The following is an 18,017-nucleotide window of genomic DNA, read 5'->3' on the forward strand; positions in this document are numbered from 1 at the left end:
ATAATAAATGAGTTCCAGAGTGCAGCGCCTGGCAATTCAGGATGGATGGCATTAGAGCAATCTCATTTCTGCGGCATGCTCTCTGGACACTTCAGTTCCCCGGGGCATAGTTTGTATTTATGCCCTACAAGTACCAAGGAGTCTGTTTTAATACCCCACATTGCCTTTTCCTAAGACTCATTTGAAATGTGCAGCTTCAATCTTGTCCAGTGGATCTCGTCAGGGGACTTGAAAACATCCCGTTCATGGTGGAACTGGGTGGGGATCGCCGACAAGCTATCAGAGTTTTAGTTTTCAACAAGGATGTCTCTCAAGAGAGATACGAGGGGAAAGAAATATTTCTCATTCACCCAGGTTTTCACTTCCATGTTTTTATTGATGAAAAGTAAGCAAATGTGGGCAATGAATAGTTTGTTCTTGGCATTAGTTCAATATGTAAACACAGACACATATGAACCCTGTAGACATGTTGATGGGAACACGCGGGAGGAGCTGTGACAAAGGCATAGTAACTCACTGGCTTCATGTGACTCTGATTTCACATCCTAGTCTTTGTGTAAAACAAGGGATGCATGTTCCATTTTTATATTTTTTACAAATTCATGTGATAAATATGGCTGGCTACTTCTTTCTAAAAGAAGTGTCCTATTGGTCAGTCATGTCCTAGTGACACAAGTTTGACTGTCATCATACACTGTCACTCATATGGGACACTTAAACTGGCAAGAACATGCCCTAAAACACTGGCAAGGGGGGTTGGGGAACATCATTATTTCTAGAGCTGCAACTTAGGCTATTTTCCAGAAGTAAGTTATATTTTGAAACTGGGTGTGAGAAGACACAACTAATTTGGGATAGAATGAGGTTAAAATTATCAAGTGAAGAGAAAGTTCAGTTTCAAGTCTAGACAGGTAAGGTAGCTGCAGTCATAGTCTAAGACCAATCCTGTCACAGATTTCACTTTATGAGATAAAATCTTGGTCATCTCCACTCATTGAGCACTGGCTTGATATTCAGTTTCTGTCTAAGCACATGGCTAGATCTAATGTTCCTGACCCTCTCTGCTTTCGATATCCACCATGGAATTCACCTGCCTCCCATGGCTTAGGACTAAGAGGAGAAACCAATCTCATTTCCCTCTACTCTGGCCTCAGGCAACAACCGTGAAGATCAAGCAACAGCTAGGGATGACATTTTTAAAGTAACCTGTTCCAGGGATCAGAAATATCCACTATGCATATCCAGAGAAATCACCTCTCTTAAAATAAAACCCAAAGAAAGAAAACACATACTTTGAAATGGTGTGTGTGTGTGTGTGTGTGTGTGTGTGTGTGTGTGTGTGGCATAGCTCTAAAACTAATGTTTGAACTTTAAAGAGCAACAATGCAATGATTCATCCTCATTGCTTGCCAAGAACCAATGTAATAGTAACTTTAAAATAATCAAAATAATTATTGAGGGCCCGAGAAATGTGACTGTCCGTGCACTAAATTATTTGTCAGAACAAACATGTGCTTTGGCTAAATATGGTACTTGTCAGTTGTGGAAAAGGAGTCTGTTTTTTTCCTCTTTACCATGCCCTAGGTAACATATTCCAAAGGGTCTCAAACCCAGGAGCCTCTCTACCCCACCTGATGGGTATCATGCTAAAAGATGGCGATCAGCAGCATCAAACGTGGTGTCCTGTCCCGCTGGCAGGCAGAGGGAAGGCTCTGCCCTATTTCAGCTGCACATCTGGGCTCCTGGGCACACAAAGTGCAGCCCCGGCCTTTGCTGATCACTCCCAAATGAATCTGATTTGGGATATAAGAAGGTATTTACACAAGTGAGGAAAATATGCAAACACACACTTACCACCCACCTGTATTTGGCATTACTAAGCGCCCTCCTAAATGGCCAAAGACACCAGTTGTCCTCAGCTCTGTCCTTGTCGGCAGTGATGACAGATTTTGGATGTACGGCGTTTTGTTTCTGGGATGTATTGTACTGAATCCACGGTTGTTTCCATGGGGAAAAGTCCCCGAGTGATTTTTGCCATGGTACTCTGCTCTCTCAGACACTCCCAGGGAAACCATAAACGAGCTCTGGACTTTGACTTTGATGTCAGATAAAGGATTGAAGAGTGAGGACTCTGTCATGAGCTCCTTGTCCAGTGGATCCTGCAGACAGATGGGCCCACTGTATGTCCGGCTCACAGTCAGATCCGGTTGCATGGCAGGATTCAGTAGTAGAGAATTTCCTGGTAAGAAAAAAAGAAATGATCTGTCACTTAGACACTAAAAGACACCTCCATAACTCTTTTTGCAGTTGCCTCTATTAATGGGAGAACATCCTGCATAGGTTTTGGATGTTGTGATTGGTATTAGCATCCCCTGCTAACCTAGAAGGAACCACACCAGTGGCTGGGAATGGGGACCTCTGACCTTCCAGGTCATTTTCTGAATATCATGCCCTCATTGCCCTCCCATCTAAAACTCTTGACACGCCGCCTTTTTCAAGACAAACATGTCTGACACTGGATTAGGGCCACTTGCCTCAGGTCGTGTTTGTGTGATTATTTTAACTGGCAAAGAAAAGGTAAAAAAGGAAAAAAAAAAAAAAAAAAAAAAAACAGACAGAAAACAGAAAGATGTTTTGCAACCCAGTGAGGAGTAACATCTGTTCCTTTTAAATCGCAAAGGATGCCGCAGGGTAGTGACTTTCGGTGCTGCAGAAAAGAGCCCGCAGAGGAGGTGGAAAATTCCTTGTGGAATTCTAAGGAGCTCCTGGAGCCGGAGGAGCAAGCATGCTCTGGAGCAAATATTTCAGGGGACTTATGAATCACTGCAAGTCTGAGGGGCCAGTGTCCTTGAACATCACAGCTGTCACTCTGCCAGGGAAAGAATGCTCCAGCAGAGAGTGGCTTGGATTGTAAGTGGGGAGCATCACTGAAGGATACCTTTCTGGCTTAAAAAAGAAAAGAAAAGAAAAGAAAATGAACAAAACAGTCTTCACAAAACACAGCAGAAACTGGACCAGTGCTCTAGTCATCTGCTGGGCTCACCTGTTTTTTTTTTTTCCCCAAGGCAGATATTAAAAAGGCTGTGATATTTTTCTCATGATAAAGTAATCCCATTTATTAGTAAATAACAGAATAACCCTTACTCCCCAGCCTCCCACCCATACCAGTTCATCAATATGACAGCTCAAATAGAAACCCAAATCATATTAAGCAATATCCCTTTGGGACCTGACCAAAAAAAAAAAAAAAAGTTTTAAATATGATATTTTTGAAAATGCTTCAATTCTAGGTTGTATTGTATTATTCTCTATTGTTTCTCTATTTTCCCAATTTGTAACAGTTCCACGAGGGGATCTGTCACTGTGGATTTTCTCACCCCTTGTTGGGATATGCTAAGAATCAAGAATCACAGAGAAAATAAACAAAAAAAGATAATGCAACTCTAATGGCCCTTTGATGTTGCCCCCTTTCCATCTTGGGGCTGTTGTGCTAAGATGCAGCCACCATCAAGCAGTCTTTTTTAACAGGACCACATGGAGTTCAATAGATGATGACCTTGCTTCTGTCTGTGGTCTAACACAGGAGAAAAGGAGGACTGAAGAACACAGCACATTTGAAAACAGTTTGAAATAGCAGTTTCCATGGAGACTTCAAAAACTCATATCTTAATTTTTGGCTCCTTTTGAAAGACTTGCCTAGCTTATGGGGGGAAATTATTTCTGATGCTTAGCACAGACATGGAAAACATCCAAACACCCAGATACATACACACACACACACACACACACACACACACACATACACACACACACACACACACACACACAGAGAGAAAGAGAGAGACAGANTCCAAACACCCAGATACATACACACACACACACACACACACACACACACACACACACACACACACACACACACACACAGAGAGAAAGAGAGAGACAGAGACAGAGAGAGAGACAGAGAGAGAGAGAGACAGACAGAGACAGAGACAGAGACACAGAGAGATAGAGAAAGAGACAGACAGGAACAGAGAGACAAAGGTAGAGAGACAGGAGAGACAGAGACTGACAGGGGGAGAAAGAGACAGAGGGACAGATAGACAGAAAACACAAAGGAAAAACACACAAAGAGACAGAAACAGAGGCAGAACAGAGATGACAGGGTGAAAGACAGAGACAGAGAAAATAGGGGAGAGAGGGAAGAGAGAAAAGAAGAGAGAGAGGGAGAGGGAGAGGGAGAGAGAAACACACATGGGGAAAGCACACACATATACACATTCAAACGCATAAGTCTACAGTTGAAAGTGTTGCCTGATTAAGGCCAGTCACCTTCCCTGATGTCTTGTTACCCCTCCCTTCCCTTTAAAAACCCATTTTCCTCATTTAAACCTAAGCATTGTATTCTTTCTGTATGCCTGACTTTTTATCTTTCTCCCATCCCTCCCTTCTATCTTCTTATCTATTGAACCCAAGGGCTTTACCCATGTGGAACAAGTAGTCTACCACACCCATGGTGCTTCCTGTGGTTAGTTTTAATTTAACTGTCAACTTGGCTCAGTATGGAATCCCCTGGCGTAAGGGATTATCAAGATCAGATTGGCCTTCGACCACGTCTGTGGAGAATTGTCTTGGTTATATTAACTGATATGGGAAGAACCTGCTTTCTAAAGCAAGTTGGGTGTTGAACTATGTACAAGTAGAGAATGTGGGCTGAGAACAAGTAAAGACATAAGCATTGATTTTCTCTGATAGAGACTGTGCATGCATTCGACTAGCTGCTTCAAATTCTGACCTTGACTTCCCAGCAATGATGGGCTACATTCTGCAATTGTAAACCAAATAAACTATCTTTCCCTTAACTTTCTCTTTGCGGGGAGGGGGATATTTAATTTCAATTTCATTACAGACAGAAAACTAGGGTACAATTCTGCTTAACCTTCTTGCTGTTCCCCTTCTTGGGGTACTGGACATGTTGTTCATCAAGATATCACCTTGAAGACAGTGGAGGTCAAAGTCACAGACTATAAAAGCAAGATTCATTGTCAATGGATATGGGGATGGTAGCAGTTAACAAAAGAGTTTTTTTGTCTTCTATCCTGAGATTTATGAGATTCTTAGCCAAAAATAAACAGAATGGTCAGGCGATCTGATAAGATGATTTCTTTTTAGAGATTCACAATATACTGATGTTCTGAATCACTCCTCCATGAGGACATTGGCCAATCTATGTAAATCACTGTCGCCCAAACTTATTCAGGCCAGGCAACTACCTCCCTCTCATATTCATTGCCTGCTGCTCCACAGAGCGTGCTGCTGTCCCATGGTTAGAGGACACGTGAGCATCTAGAGCTATATTGAGAGAACGAGCTCTCCCCAAATGCCAAGGGCTTCCCCAGGTTATTCTCAGCAAATTCATTTTCACAAGAACACCATGAGGAGGATGTTAGCATTCCCATTTTATAGTTGTGAAACAGTGACTCAGAATAACTGTTTTTGCTTCATAGCGGTTTCATATTCTAATGTAGCTGACTTCAAAGCAGGTGAACTTGTACACAATAGTGGCTTAACACTAATGGCTCAACACCAAGGTACCCGAAAATAAAAGCCAAGGGGAGAAGCCTATCTCTCTAAGTTATGTCTCAGTTGCTTGTTTTAGCAGGTTTGGGCTTCTCCGTAGCAATCTGTCTACCCAATAAATGCTGGGTGCAGAAGCAGTCTAGCCTTTAGAATAGGTGATATCTATACAATGAATAGAAATAAAGGGGGCATTATGGAAAATGAGGGTAATGGTCCAAAACTTCATCCTTTGAAGAGAGACAGTTTCTTTTTGCAGAATATTAAAATCAAATGTGTCTCATCCCCACCTTGTATTTAGGAACAGGTTTGGTTCATAATAGAGGATTAAATGACTCTGTTCTGAAAAAGAGCATCTCTGTGCCTTGACATGAAAAATGTTTCTTCCTCCACAACAAAAGATTGGTCAGACTTGGCAATAGCTGAAAGTAATTTAGGCTGCTATTTCATTTTGTCCCCATATATACCTGATCCCTCAGATATCATCTAAACCCTTTTTGTTTATTTGAAATTAAAGAAATTAAAAAAACCAGTGTAATAAAGGTTTTGGGTAGTTTTGTTCTGGGACTGTGTCCTCAGCTTTTAGTACTCAGTATTTTAGTTAATAAAATTAAACACATAAACTAAAACTAGGTTTCTTCAAAGATGAAGTTGGATAATTTGAGAGGCAGTGAGTTACTCAGTGCTTTGTATCAAATGCTGAACTATTTCATTGAATGTTGCCAATAATAAATTGAGACCCTTACATCCTCAGAGTTGCTGAGGACCAAGAACATCATTTTATCAAATTTGGTGTGTTAATGAATGGAAACAATTTGGTAGCGGCTCCCAGGACCAGAAGCTACCTCCGCACAGTGTCAAGAACGTGGAGGACACCTGTGTGAGTGCAGCCAGTGGTCCTAAGGATGAGGTGTTAGGGGACCTTTGCCGCTGACCTTGACGAACTGTTTTGAAGTTGAAGGTCTGGAAGCCACCTGTCAATGCAGAAGAGTCAATGACATCCACTCCGTAGTCACTGTGGCTCCGTCTGTAGAGGGTGACACCAATGACCAGGACCGCAACGGCTACCACGGCTGCACCCAAGCCAGAGTACAAAGCAATGTCGCTGGCATTCTCAATGCCTGAAAGACACAAGGGAAATCCTGAGTGGCGAACATGGGCTCAAGGCATAAAGCCACCCCAGGACAAAACATGGTGTTCTGTTAGAGTCTGGAGGCGACTGATCAGAAAACAGAACCACACAGAAAGCTAGCTACACATTAGACTCTCATTTACACTATAGTCATGTTTCTAAACTTTCTTATGGAAATCAGAACAAGGCTAGTCGAATATAACTGCAGTCAGGTAGCTTATCATATAATAGGCTTGCAGAGGATCAATTTTGCAAAGAACATAACTTTTTTTTTTCCTAGTAAGAACAAATAGCTCCTTAACTTAGTTGAAGAAGTCAGAGTTACCTAAAAAGCGTTTTTTGTTTGTTTGTTTGTTTTTTATTTGACTTTTTGTTCAAGGGAAAACAGACACATAAAGGGACAAAGAAGAGGGTGGGTTCTCTGCTCATGTGGGGCCTGGGGCACATGCATATACACAGAGCTGTCTAGGGTAGGACATTAACATGATCTGCAAGTTAGAAGAGAAAAGATCAGGGTTTACAAATACGTCAAGTTTGATACCAATATTCAGAGTCAGAGCACAGTAAAATAATGTTGGTTGAGCATATGCAATCATCATGAGAGCAATGTTTATGTGAAACATGAATAGCTTGGTTGCCAGGAGCTCTTGTATCCCACGGTCAATATTTCCTGATACCAATGCAATGCTAGACTCTAACACTTTATTGTTGGGGGGCTGTTCTCTTGGGGAACATGCTGTTTCTCCCATACCTCTCCTACTCCATCCTATTGAATGCATGGGCAAAGCAAAAATAAAAAAATGTTAGTTTAATTTTAGGATGTGGACGTCTCCCCACCCCCCACCCACCCCAGGATAGGCTGCAGCTGAATTCCCATCCTTTTCCAGATACATATCTGGTGTGGTTCAACCCAGAAGCAGATTGATAACGGCTCTTATAATTCAACCCAGGGGTCTGCAACAAGCTCATCCTAAAAGTGGTGTCATCTTAAAGTGTATGGAAAAAGAAGGTGGCAAGAACGAACTACATATTTAATTGTCCAACAGATTATATGGTAAGTACACGTGAGGGGTCCAAAATAGTTACTCTGACACCCAGTGTCTGGCTGAGGGGATAAGAGAAACACATCATATATTTGCCTTGTAATTGCATAACACTATGCATTTCCTACACCCTAAAATTGTATTTATCAAATGGGTAAAGTGAGCCACACAAGTATAGAGTGAATTTGTTTTTCAGCGAAGGCCTTGGGCCATAAAATAAGGTGTTACCAAATTAAAGAGTGAATGAGGCGATCAAGCAGGAACCAAACCAGCTACCGTGCAGTAAACACATAAAAACAGCAGGCAAGGAAGACAGCTATCAGAAGGAGTCAGAGCTGAAAGGTCAGAAGTCCCATAGGCACCTTTAATAAGCAGAGCATCATCAAGATGCGCCATGTAACGGGGTATAATATAGAGCTTAGTTCTATTCTGGGATAATCCAATGGGGGCTGGCAGACCTTCTGTTCTCACCACCCAGACAGTGAGCACAAAGAAACACCACTGCAGAATATTCCATTCCTGCCGGTCTTCCGGAGAAGCAGGGTGTTCACCAACCTGCGTATGCTCCCATCCCCGTGTTTCCTTGGAGGGAAGAATCATACTCAGGACAGAAAGCTCATCACTGAGCACAGCAGACACATCACACCAGGACACCAGCCACCATGAGCTGACCTTGGATTGAGACCAGTTAGCTAGCTCTTTCTTTCTTTTTCTTTTTTTTTTTTTTCCTCCCCTTTCTTGGGAATTGCAGAGCGATGATACCACCTTTGAAACGGTGCTTCTGGGGGTATGCACACCTTCTTAGCAAAGGAGCACGTGCAGGGAAGCAGCCTGGCTATGCACTGACTGCAGCTGCTTCCACTGCTGAGGTTGGAAAGCAGAGGCAAGGACAGTTTTAGAGTCCCAAGCACAGAAACAACAAGGACAGGAGGCGGGAGGAGGGGAGGGGAGAGAGGTGGGGGGTTAGGGTAGGGGGGGGCAGAGGTAGGAGTACCATGGCAAAAATGCCCAAACTTATCCCTGGGCATTAGCACAGTGGGACAAATCAGGGAGAGAGGAAAAAGCTGCCCTCCCTTCCCAGAATTCCCATTTTTGGTCCTTTATACACAAGTAACCAGAGTGCCCATCACCATCATCATCTTTCTGGAGCCTTTCCCTTTGGATTAATGCTGGGTATTGCTCATCATGTGTGTTTCCTCTCCTAGGAAAATGTGCACAAGCATTTGACTTAAGTCATAAGAACCAAATATTAAACTAACAATATTTTTACATGAATAGAGGTAGCCGAGAGAAGGCTCAGTGCTTAAAAAATGTCCCTGCAGAAGACCCAAACATTTGTTTTCAGCACTCACATTAGGGCAGCTCATATAGGGTTGTAACTCCAGCTCTGGGGCATCTGATACCCACTTCTACAGGCCCCTGAACTCACATGAACCAACCAACACAAAGACACACATGTAAACACAATATAAAGGAAAAACAAATTCTTAATGCTCTTGACTAGAGGGACTTTGGCTAGGGTGGGGACGCAAGGCAGCTAGACTTGCAGGTGAGCAGTGGCCCTTATAAAGTTTACTCTGATCCCTAGGAAAGCTAGCAGCTACTGGAAAGGGAACAAAGTGGCGTGCATTTCACAGGAATAACCTGGGAGTCTCCAAGTATAGGATGTACTGATTCTTATTAGGGACAACTTTGTCATGAGTTTGCATGGCGTTCAAATAGTCCACTTCTTCAGTCATTGTCTAAAAGCCAGACAATCAGTCCCACCCAGAGGATTTGCATAGTTGTATGTATTTCAGGCTCAGGTTTAATATCACATACAACTACTCAACACCGTTTACCCTATCTCAAGAGGTTTACCCCAATATCAATACATAAGACTCAATTCTGTGAAAGTTGAACTTTTGTAGTTCCTTCTTCCTCTTCACTGCTGTCTTCCCTTCCTTTTCTGCCTGTTTGTGCTAAGTAGTATGACTTCCCCTCCACCAATTGCCTACTCATATTTCCAAGAGTATAAATTGGCTTCCCCTATAGATTTCAGGCTAGCCAATAGAGATTCTCTTTTGGCGTTCAGAACTGAGCTGATAAGGACCAAAGATTTAGTTCCAAGTTTTCTATGCTGGCTTCCTAGAAGAAGGGGTAGGATGTAGGTGTATGTATGTACGTATGTATGTATGTATGTATGTATGTATGTATGTATGTATGTGTTACAGCTACACATGCAACAATATACAGTCAAGGGGACACGCAGAGGGCATTGACTTGGCTAGGGGAATGTGAGCATCTCTTTGAGGGGGATCTCCCAGAACACATGATTGTGTAGCATAGCAAGTCACTTCCCAGGACCTGTAGCTGCCTCTATATCTACCCCTGTGCCTTTGCTCCTGGACGGTCACTGTACTATCATCCTACATTCAACTGTACTTGACTGACTTGTCAGGTTGATGCTGCTAACAGAAGCCTCTGCATACTGGTCAGTGTAATATCTAGGCAGCCACCAGTAGCTGTTCATCTTTATCTACCCACCTGCCAAGTGCTAGCTTAAGGCCCCTGTCTCTGGGGTGAAGATGCACAGGCAACTTTGCCAACCCATGAGCTTTAGAACGTATAGGGCTTGTAGTTCTCAAAATGTATTTTGTACTGTACTTTTTATTGATAATTATTTGAATGATAGTTTGGTTTTTTCTTCCTAACAGCTTTATACTCCTTAGACGCAGTATCATCTAGAAACTTTTTCATGGGACCTTGCTAGTTATTGTGTGGAACTATTTGTTGCTTACTTGCCTGATCTCAAACTGAAGAAGCAATGTGTTAAACAAACTAAAGTTTTGGGGTGATTTTTAAATCTCTGCTTCAACAATTTTCTTTCCATTTCCATTTGTACAGGTGTGGTGTTATAACTATCAGTCTCCTCACAGATGTAGAACTGCTGATTTGTTGGCTCAAAGGGACTCTGAACAAAAGCATTGGCTTGAGCAGGGCTACTGTGCCTTTGTGGGCATAGGATGCCTCTATACCTTTGTATTTTGTAAGCAGGGCTTTGCATACTGTCCTGTCCCTGTTGTCTTTCCTGTTCTCCTTGTCCCTACCTTCCTTTCACTAAAAGTCACAAAAGCTTTAGGCAGAGCATGGAAGGCGCCAGCACATCTGAGAACAAAAGAAGTTCTGTATAATCTACATCTATAGACAAAGCAACAGAAAACACCCAAAATTCCTGACTGAGAAACCTGTTATTTCTGGGTTCCAAAGAAAGTGTGGAGAAATGTATGTATGCAGTGAAAAGCACCCACAGAGACATGTCCAAAGATAAATGGGGGAGTGGGAAATAGGGCCTTGGGAAGGAAAGGGATGCATCTGCCCTTGGTGATAGGATGTATAAGGGGTTATTCCAAGAAGAGATTAGGTCCATAGTAGGCACTCAATGACTGTCCATTAAGGGGGACGCTAGTATACTAAGTCTTCTACCATATCGTTAAATATGAGAGAAAGGGACAGAAAGGAAAGATATGGCCTTTCATTAAAGCAACCTGTTGTCTGGTTGGATATTAAAATGACCTTTTCTACAATGAAGGATGATAAAATAAAACCTCTCTTTGAGGTAGATTTCAGGAAGTGTCTAAAATCCAGCAGAACTCTGTAACAGTCTGCAATTAGTTTAGTTTAATTTTTTCTCTTAAATCAGGGTTGGCTAGAAATGACTAACTGACCTTTCAAAGCCCCTTCATATTAACAAATTTATGAATGACAGCCCTTTCTAGGCATTTATAGTAACCAATATTCCTAATGACTCAATCCATGGCTGTTTACACGATCTGCCCCATGTTTCCCGGACTCTAATGTGAAAGGCATATTAGTTCTTCTTGCTGATGGAACTTTAGCTCAATTCACATGTTACAAATTGAACACACCTCATATTTAACATATATCAGATATAACCTATCCTCAAGACACAAGCTATAAAGAATTAACATAGGAGTATGGTGAATACATTTCTAACCATGATATGCTGCTTCATCTCCTAGTTGGTGTCCTAGAATAACCACCATTTCCATTGCAGAAAATAAGGTAAACAAACTTTAGTGCTAATGAAAGAGGCTGTGAAGGAATCTACATTTACAGGAAAAATACTGAGAAGAAGAAGCCAGGGAGAAGTGAAACAAGTGGAAGACATAAAAGCTAACTGCTGAGCCGGAATCCCACAGAAAGTTGACCAACTGCCAGCCCAGGAGGCAGCTTCGGTGGGGCCAGCGTCATTGGCACTCAGACCTACTAGAACATTTTCCATGTTACCAGTAGTGTTGTGTATCCTTGCTGTTCCCAAGAAGCCATAAGAATTTCCTTTAACTTGTCAGAAAATAGCTTTGAAATGTTCATCTCTGATCAGCTATGTTAATCGATGTCAGTTACACTTTCCAATCCATGACGACACCTGGCCTCTTAGCCTCCAATCAATATCTCCACTCTTCAAGTTCTTCATCTTTGAAAGCCTCATTCTTGTTATTGGAGCTGCTGATTTTCATTATAATTAACAACAGTATAGCAAAGTGTCAAACAGTGTATACTATATATCACGCACCGTGCTAGCATTTTAACTTAGCATTAACTTCCAATGACACTGAGCAAATGTCCTCACTTATGTGTATAAATCAAGGTAAGGAAAGGATGATGTGCTTGCGCCAAGCCTCGTGATCAGTGAGTGGCAGAGCTAAGAGTGAATCCCATGTGGTCTATCTCCAGTGCCCTGTCTTCAGTCATGGTCCATACCTGCTCACTTCTGTCCTAATTATACTGCCTGCCTCCCTTAAGATCAGTGGTTCTTAACCATCCTAAAGGTGTGACCCTTTAATACGGCTCCTCATGGAGTGGTGGCTCCAACCACAAACTTTCCATTGCTTTAAATTGTGACTTTGCTACCGTTATGCATCCTAATATAAATATCAGAGATGCAGGATGTCTGATATGTGACCCACAAAAGGGGTTGCAACCCACAATCTGAGAAACGCTGCTCTAGATAGAGGGGACTATTCAGAAACCAGCACTCAGTGACAAGAGCTTAGGAAACTAGTCCCTTACCTATAGTTCCATAATTAGAAAACGGCCAAGCCCAGGTCTGTGCATCCAGCCAACCTTTAGTTCCTAACTGTTCACCTGTATTACTGTGTTCCTTCCTCACATCTCCTCTCTTCTACACAGGCATCCAAGTGACCATGCTACACCAGATTAGAGGAATTCACATCTCGGCTGGTTAGCATCAGACGTCAGACATCGGATGCTGTGCAAGCTTGCCAAGGCCTTCCTAGCAGCCCAACTGTCATGTTACTCATGGCTCCTGGCCAAATCACACCACCACTGCAACAGTCCCTATGGCCTTCCTCTTTCTTCAAGATACCTAATTCTCATCTATCTTCCTTCTTGTTGAGAACACAGAGGCAATCTTACCTGAACGGCTATACAGCTCAAAACATCTCTGGTCGGGTATATGTTTTCTTTCCCCCTTCCTAGGCAGACCTGCTCTGACTTAGTCCCTTCTCGCCTCCACAGGGATATGGCTCCATGTTTATTCTTTTAGCCTTGCATCTCCCAGGTCTCCCCCACAGTAGCATCCTGCCCCCTGCCTAGGGTGGCATCTTGCTCCTCTACTCACCTCTCTGCTAGTCCCTCTCTCAGCTCACGCTGACACACCTTCTATTCTTCCTTCCCCTGAGTTCTTAGTTCTTTATTTATAATGCTTCAAGCATTTAAAACATTAAACATCTGTGAATGCATGTTTCTCAATGTCACTGACCAGTTATTTCTAGTCGCTGTTTTTCTGTTTGTTTGTTTTTGTTTTTTATTTTTTATTTTTATTTAATTAAACCAACACATCTGCAAAACTAGAAAATGCTTTGGGAGTACAAATAGTTCCACAATGCATGGAAAACGTTTTCCCCCTTTTCTTGTCCTTAAGTAACCATGACATGGTGCCTCTTGAGTCCCTCCAGGGAAAGGAGTATAGATGTTCACTTGTCTTTCTTGTTCTTTACCCTACAGGCTTCATAGGATCCATACATGTCTATATTTTCTAGTTTCCAGAGTGCAAGGTATCAGATCCACAGCTCCTTATCAGAACTTACTTGGCATCCTTCATCACATCTGCCGAGCTAATAGGCAGGCTGGATGATAACTTTTGGAACCAAGTCCCTCTGGCTTATCATGTCACGTCTTCAACTTTCGCATTTGTACCCACCCCCAGCCCCACTGCAATAGGAAGCTCACCTGGTTCTTCATCAGCAGTGAGAATCCTTGCCTTTCCCATGGCTCTGCAGTGAGACAAAGCTATCCGAGGCCTGTCACTAAATGCACAACCCTTCAACTTGACTCCCCTGTTTTACCCACCTGTTCCTCTCTTGCTGTTTAGCAAAGATCCTGTATTCTCCTGGTTGTACGTACCGGCTATAACATTCCACTATTGGCCCTCTTTCCCTTTTCAGTTTCTCTAATTGGATAATCACTCACAAAAAGACAGTGCTAACTACCCCCAGTCCTATCCAGCCTCAGGCAAAGATCTGTCAATGTTCTCAGAAGACCCATACTCATGTCTTCTTGTTTGCTGGACACAATTACCTGCACTGTGGCCTGAGGTCTCACATTTGTCATCTGACTTCAGGATTTGTCATTCTCATGTCTTTGGACATTTTTCCCCCTCATAAGTTCTCTTGTTCTGCTGACGGCACCACCAGTGACTAGGCTCATAACACAAGAATCATCTTTGATTTTGTTTTGGTTCATTTAATAATAATTATTAATAATACTTATTATTATTAATGAATTATTAATAACAATTCGCTTTCCCACACATATCTTTTTTTACTTATGTATCTATTAGATATTTTCTTTATTTACAGTTCTTTTTTTTTTTATTATTTTCTTTATTTACATTTCAAATGCTATCCCGAAAGTTCCCTATACCCCNCCCCCGCCTCTGCTCCCCTACCCACCCACTCCCACTACTTGGCCCTGGCCTTCCCCTGTGCTGGGTCATATAAAGTTTACAAGATCAAGGGGTCTCTCTTCCCAATGATGGCCAACTAGGCCATCTTCTGCTACATATGCAACTAGAGACTCAAGCTCAGGGGGTACTGGTTAGTTCATATTGTTGTTGCACCTACAGGGTTGCAGCCCCCTACAACTCCTTGGGTACTTTCTCTAGCTCCTCCATTGGGGGCCCTGTGTTCCATCACATATCTTACTGAGTCTATACTGTCGGTTATTACTGAGTCTATACTGTCGGTTACTACTGAGTCTATACTGTCGCTTACTGCCTATTTTCAATGAAAGACCACTTCTCTAAGGCCCACATTGCACAACCTTGTCTGCCTGGTTGGTACTCTTCCTTCCTGCCCCAGTCTTTAATCACACAAGAATGTAAAACGCTATTGCAGCATTGCTGCTTGCAGACCTTCCAACTGCCAGCTTCTTTGTACTGAGTCTGATCCCTGGTAGAAGTTCTGCACTGTTCTATTCCATCTGGTATCACAACACCTTTTACCCATTCTTCCTCACATGCACCATACTCTCATCAAATCTTGGGAGTTTTTCCTCCTTCTGTTCATTCTTAATGAAAAAGTCTCTTCTATAATGCATAGTTTAGCCCTTCCTGGTCTTCTGAGACTGGCAATTCACAAATTCATATAATTTGTGAATATTTAGACATGTGTCTGTTCTCCTCTAAGTATGGGTGCTAGATGTGATGATTAATAGTACGGAGCTAGCTGAGATCAATGGCGCCTTTAATCCCTGGAGGTTGAGACTGATGGATCTGAGTTCAAGGACAGCCTGCTCTTACATAGTGAGTTCTAGGCCAGCCAGGGCTATAGCTTTGAGACCCTATCCCAATAAATATAGAAGTTAATCTAAATTTTTCAGTTCAACAATGAGCCTTTTTTTTTTTTGCATAAGTGTTTACCATGTCATACCTCCAATACATTCACACTAAAAATTATTTATAAAGTGTTTACTCGAAATTCAAATTTAAGTAAATGGTTCTGTGGTCCTGTATTTTAATTGGCAACTCTAGTTTTTCCAACAGCCGGAGTACTGTGCTTTTAGTAATGGCAGAAAGGTAAGGTAAAAGTGACTGAAGAGTGTGGTTTCAATGTTGTCCTTTGACATCCTTTCTGACCCACTGAAGACATCAGCTCTATAGATTTCATGCACTGGGGAAGGAATGATTGTGAATTGGCCGTTGCAGTGGGTACCCTGGTGCTCTGCCGATGCTAAAGCACACGCCAATCTATCGCCCGTTCTCTGTGTCTTTGCTCCGTTCTGAGGTGTTTAATGAACAAAAATCCCATTATTTCCATTCAGGACAGAGCCACTGAAATCATTGAAAATGGCAGTACGAAAAAGCATACACTTGTGAAAGGCTAGAAATCAGATAGTTAAAAAAAAAAAAGTTGAAAATGCTAAGAAAATAACAAATGTTGCACACATATATGTGCTGAATTGATTTAGAGGAAGAAGGATTGTGAAGGACAAAGCAAGTCATGCAATTTGTGGAAAGTGCTGTACTTATGTAATTGAAAATCATCAGCACGGGATGAGGAAAAATGACGGCCAGAAATAAGGGAGGAAAGGGTTTCAGAGTGTAGCTGGGAGAGTAGCAGCAAAGCCAGGAGCCTCACGTTAGCTTCCAAGGGCCCAGGGATCCACCGAGAATCCAGAGGAATGGGCCAAAGACAATTCTGAAGGTTGAAAGCGCTATTCGCGTCTATGGCCTGAGGCAGGATGGCCACGGACTGAGCCCATGTGGGCAAGTACTGAGCTTCCATCTTCTGAGTAAGTGCCTAGCTGTTAAACTCTGCAAGGCAATACACCGTGGACTGACACCTAAGATGGAAATGTCTTCAATAACAACAAGAGAAGCCTAGTTTCCAGACCTTAGGTCTACATTCACACCATTATCTGGTAGAAATTATTGCAGGATACAAGTATGTGGGCTGTTTCCCACTGTACAGTAGGTGGGTGATTGTTCAACCTTCTTCCCTTCCTTTTTCTCGAAGCCCTCATCTTTCATCTTGTATTGCATTGCAAGGAGAAAGCACTTCTGAATTTCCCTTCACATTTCACAGAGCCACAACTATTTGTATATCATAAATACTACATGAATGAATAAATTTGGTTACCTAGAAACAAAATTCTTGATTTTGCACTTTAACAAAATACTCAGTAAAACATTAAGTGGTAGGCTCAAAACAATAACTCAACTTTTTTTTTTTGAATGTGATAATGTTGTAAAGGAAAAAAAATAAAATGATAAATAATACTATAGTGGCATACATTTGGAATTCTTGCAACCACAAAGCTAAGGCAGGCTTCCTGAGTTCCAGACTAGCTTGAGCTACATAGTGAGACCAGGTCTCAAAATAAAATAAATTTAGGAAGTGGATTAGCCAAAGCTAAGGATATATGAAGAAACCTTAAGGAAATATACTAGCTTATATGATAAGTAAAATACTATGGCTATACATGTGAATGTGCATGTACATATGTATGTATGTATTGGTGTATATGTGCATGTGTGTGAGTTTGAATAAAAGTCGCCTACATGAGTTTCCTGCTGAAAGAAGAAATGGTTTATAAAATGAAAATCTTAGGGGCAGTAACAAGGTGCCTCCCTACCTGTTTTGGGTCAGGGAGACTCCCATGGGCATCAAACATAACACAAAATATTGTTAGTGCTTAAATCTCTATTGCTGATGGCATCATTTACTTTGGATGCAAGACATAAAGAAATTAGCCTTAATCAACCAGGGAGCTCTCTGTTTCATGGCTCACTTATACTCTGCCAGGAGGTTTGGGGTAGGCTGCTGAGGAGTAAAATACATCTGTGGTCTTAGCACAGGATCCTGCTACCATTGCCTTCCAGGTAAGATGCGCCTACTGGTGCAATGGTGGCTTGGTGGTTATGAAGGCAACCTACGGCTTTCCAATTGGATAGAAGGCCCACATCACAGGAGGGATTTCATGCCTGCTACTATAAAGCTTGTCAAAAGCCCTTGTTTGGGGGGGCCCCTAGGCCCTAGGAGGAAACCTATTACTGCTGTTTTACTAGATGATCATATTGTCAAACTGCCTTCTAAATATGCTCGTAACTATTAGATTTGTGTTGCTCTCAACTTATGATCAAGGACACTTTTTCAGGGGGTAGGGGGAGTGGGTTGCCATTAATACAAAGACTCATAACAGTGCAACATGCTAAGCTGTGGATGAACAATATACATCAG

The 18,017-nt window shown here is 42.1% G+C and overlaps 1 protein-coding gene across 9 annotated transcripts in view; it reads right to left on the reverse strand.

Annotated features, from left to right (window-relative positions):
* Positions 1–18,017, reverse strand: part of Unc5d (unc-5 netrin receptor D) — a 537,305-nt gene that overhangs the window by 67,714 nt on the left and 451,574 nt on the right. For 4 of the 9 annotated variants that reach the window (XM_021218893.2, XM_029532116.1, XM_029532114.1 and 1 more), the window contains 2 exons: positions 6,513–6,698; positions 1,862–2,239 (listed from right to left, as the gene is read on the reverse strand). In XM_021218893.2, coding sequence (XP_021074552.1) covers positions 1,862–2,239; positions 6,513–6,698 — 564 coding nt within the window. Of the gene's footprint in view, positions 1–1,861; positions 2,240–6,512; positions 6,699–7,460; positions 7,476–18,017 lie in introns of all 9 variants that reach the window. The other 5 variants (XM_021218890.2, XM_029532115.1, XM_021218894.2 and 2 more) reach the window with 3 other exon arrangements.

The sequence above is a fragment of the Mus pahari genome, chromosome 19, assembly GCF_900095145.1.
Source record: "Mus pahari chromosome 19, PAHARI_EIJ_v1.1, whole genome shotgun sequence".
NCBI classification, from domain to species: Eukaryota; Metazoa; Chordata; class Mammalia; order Rodentia; family Muridae; genus Mus; species Mus pahari.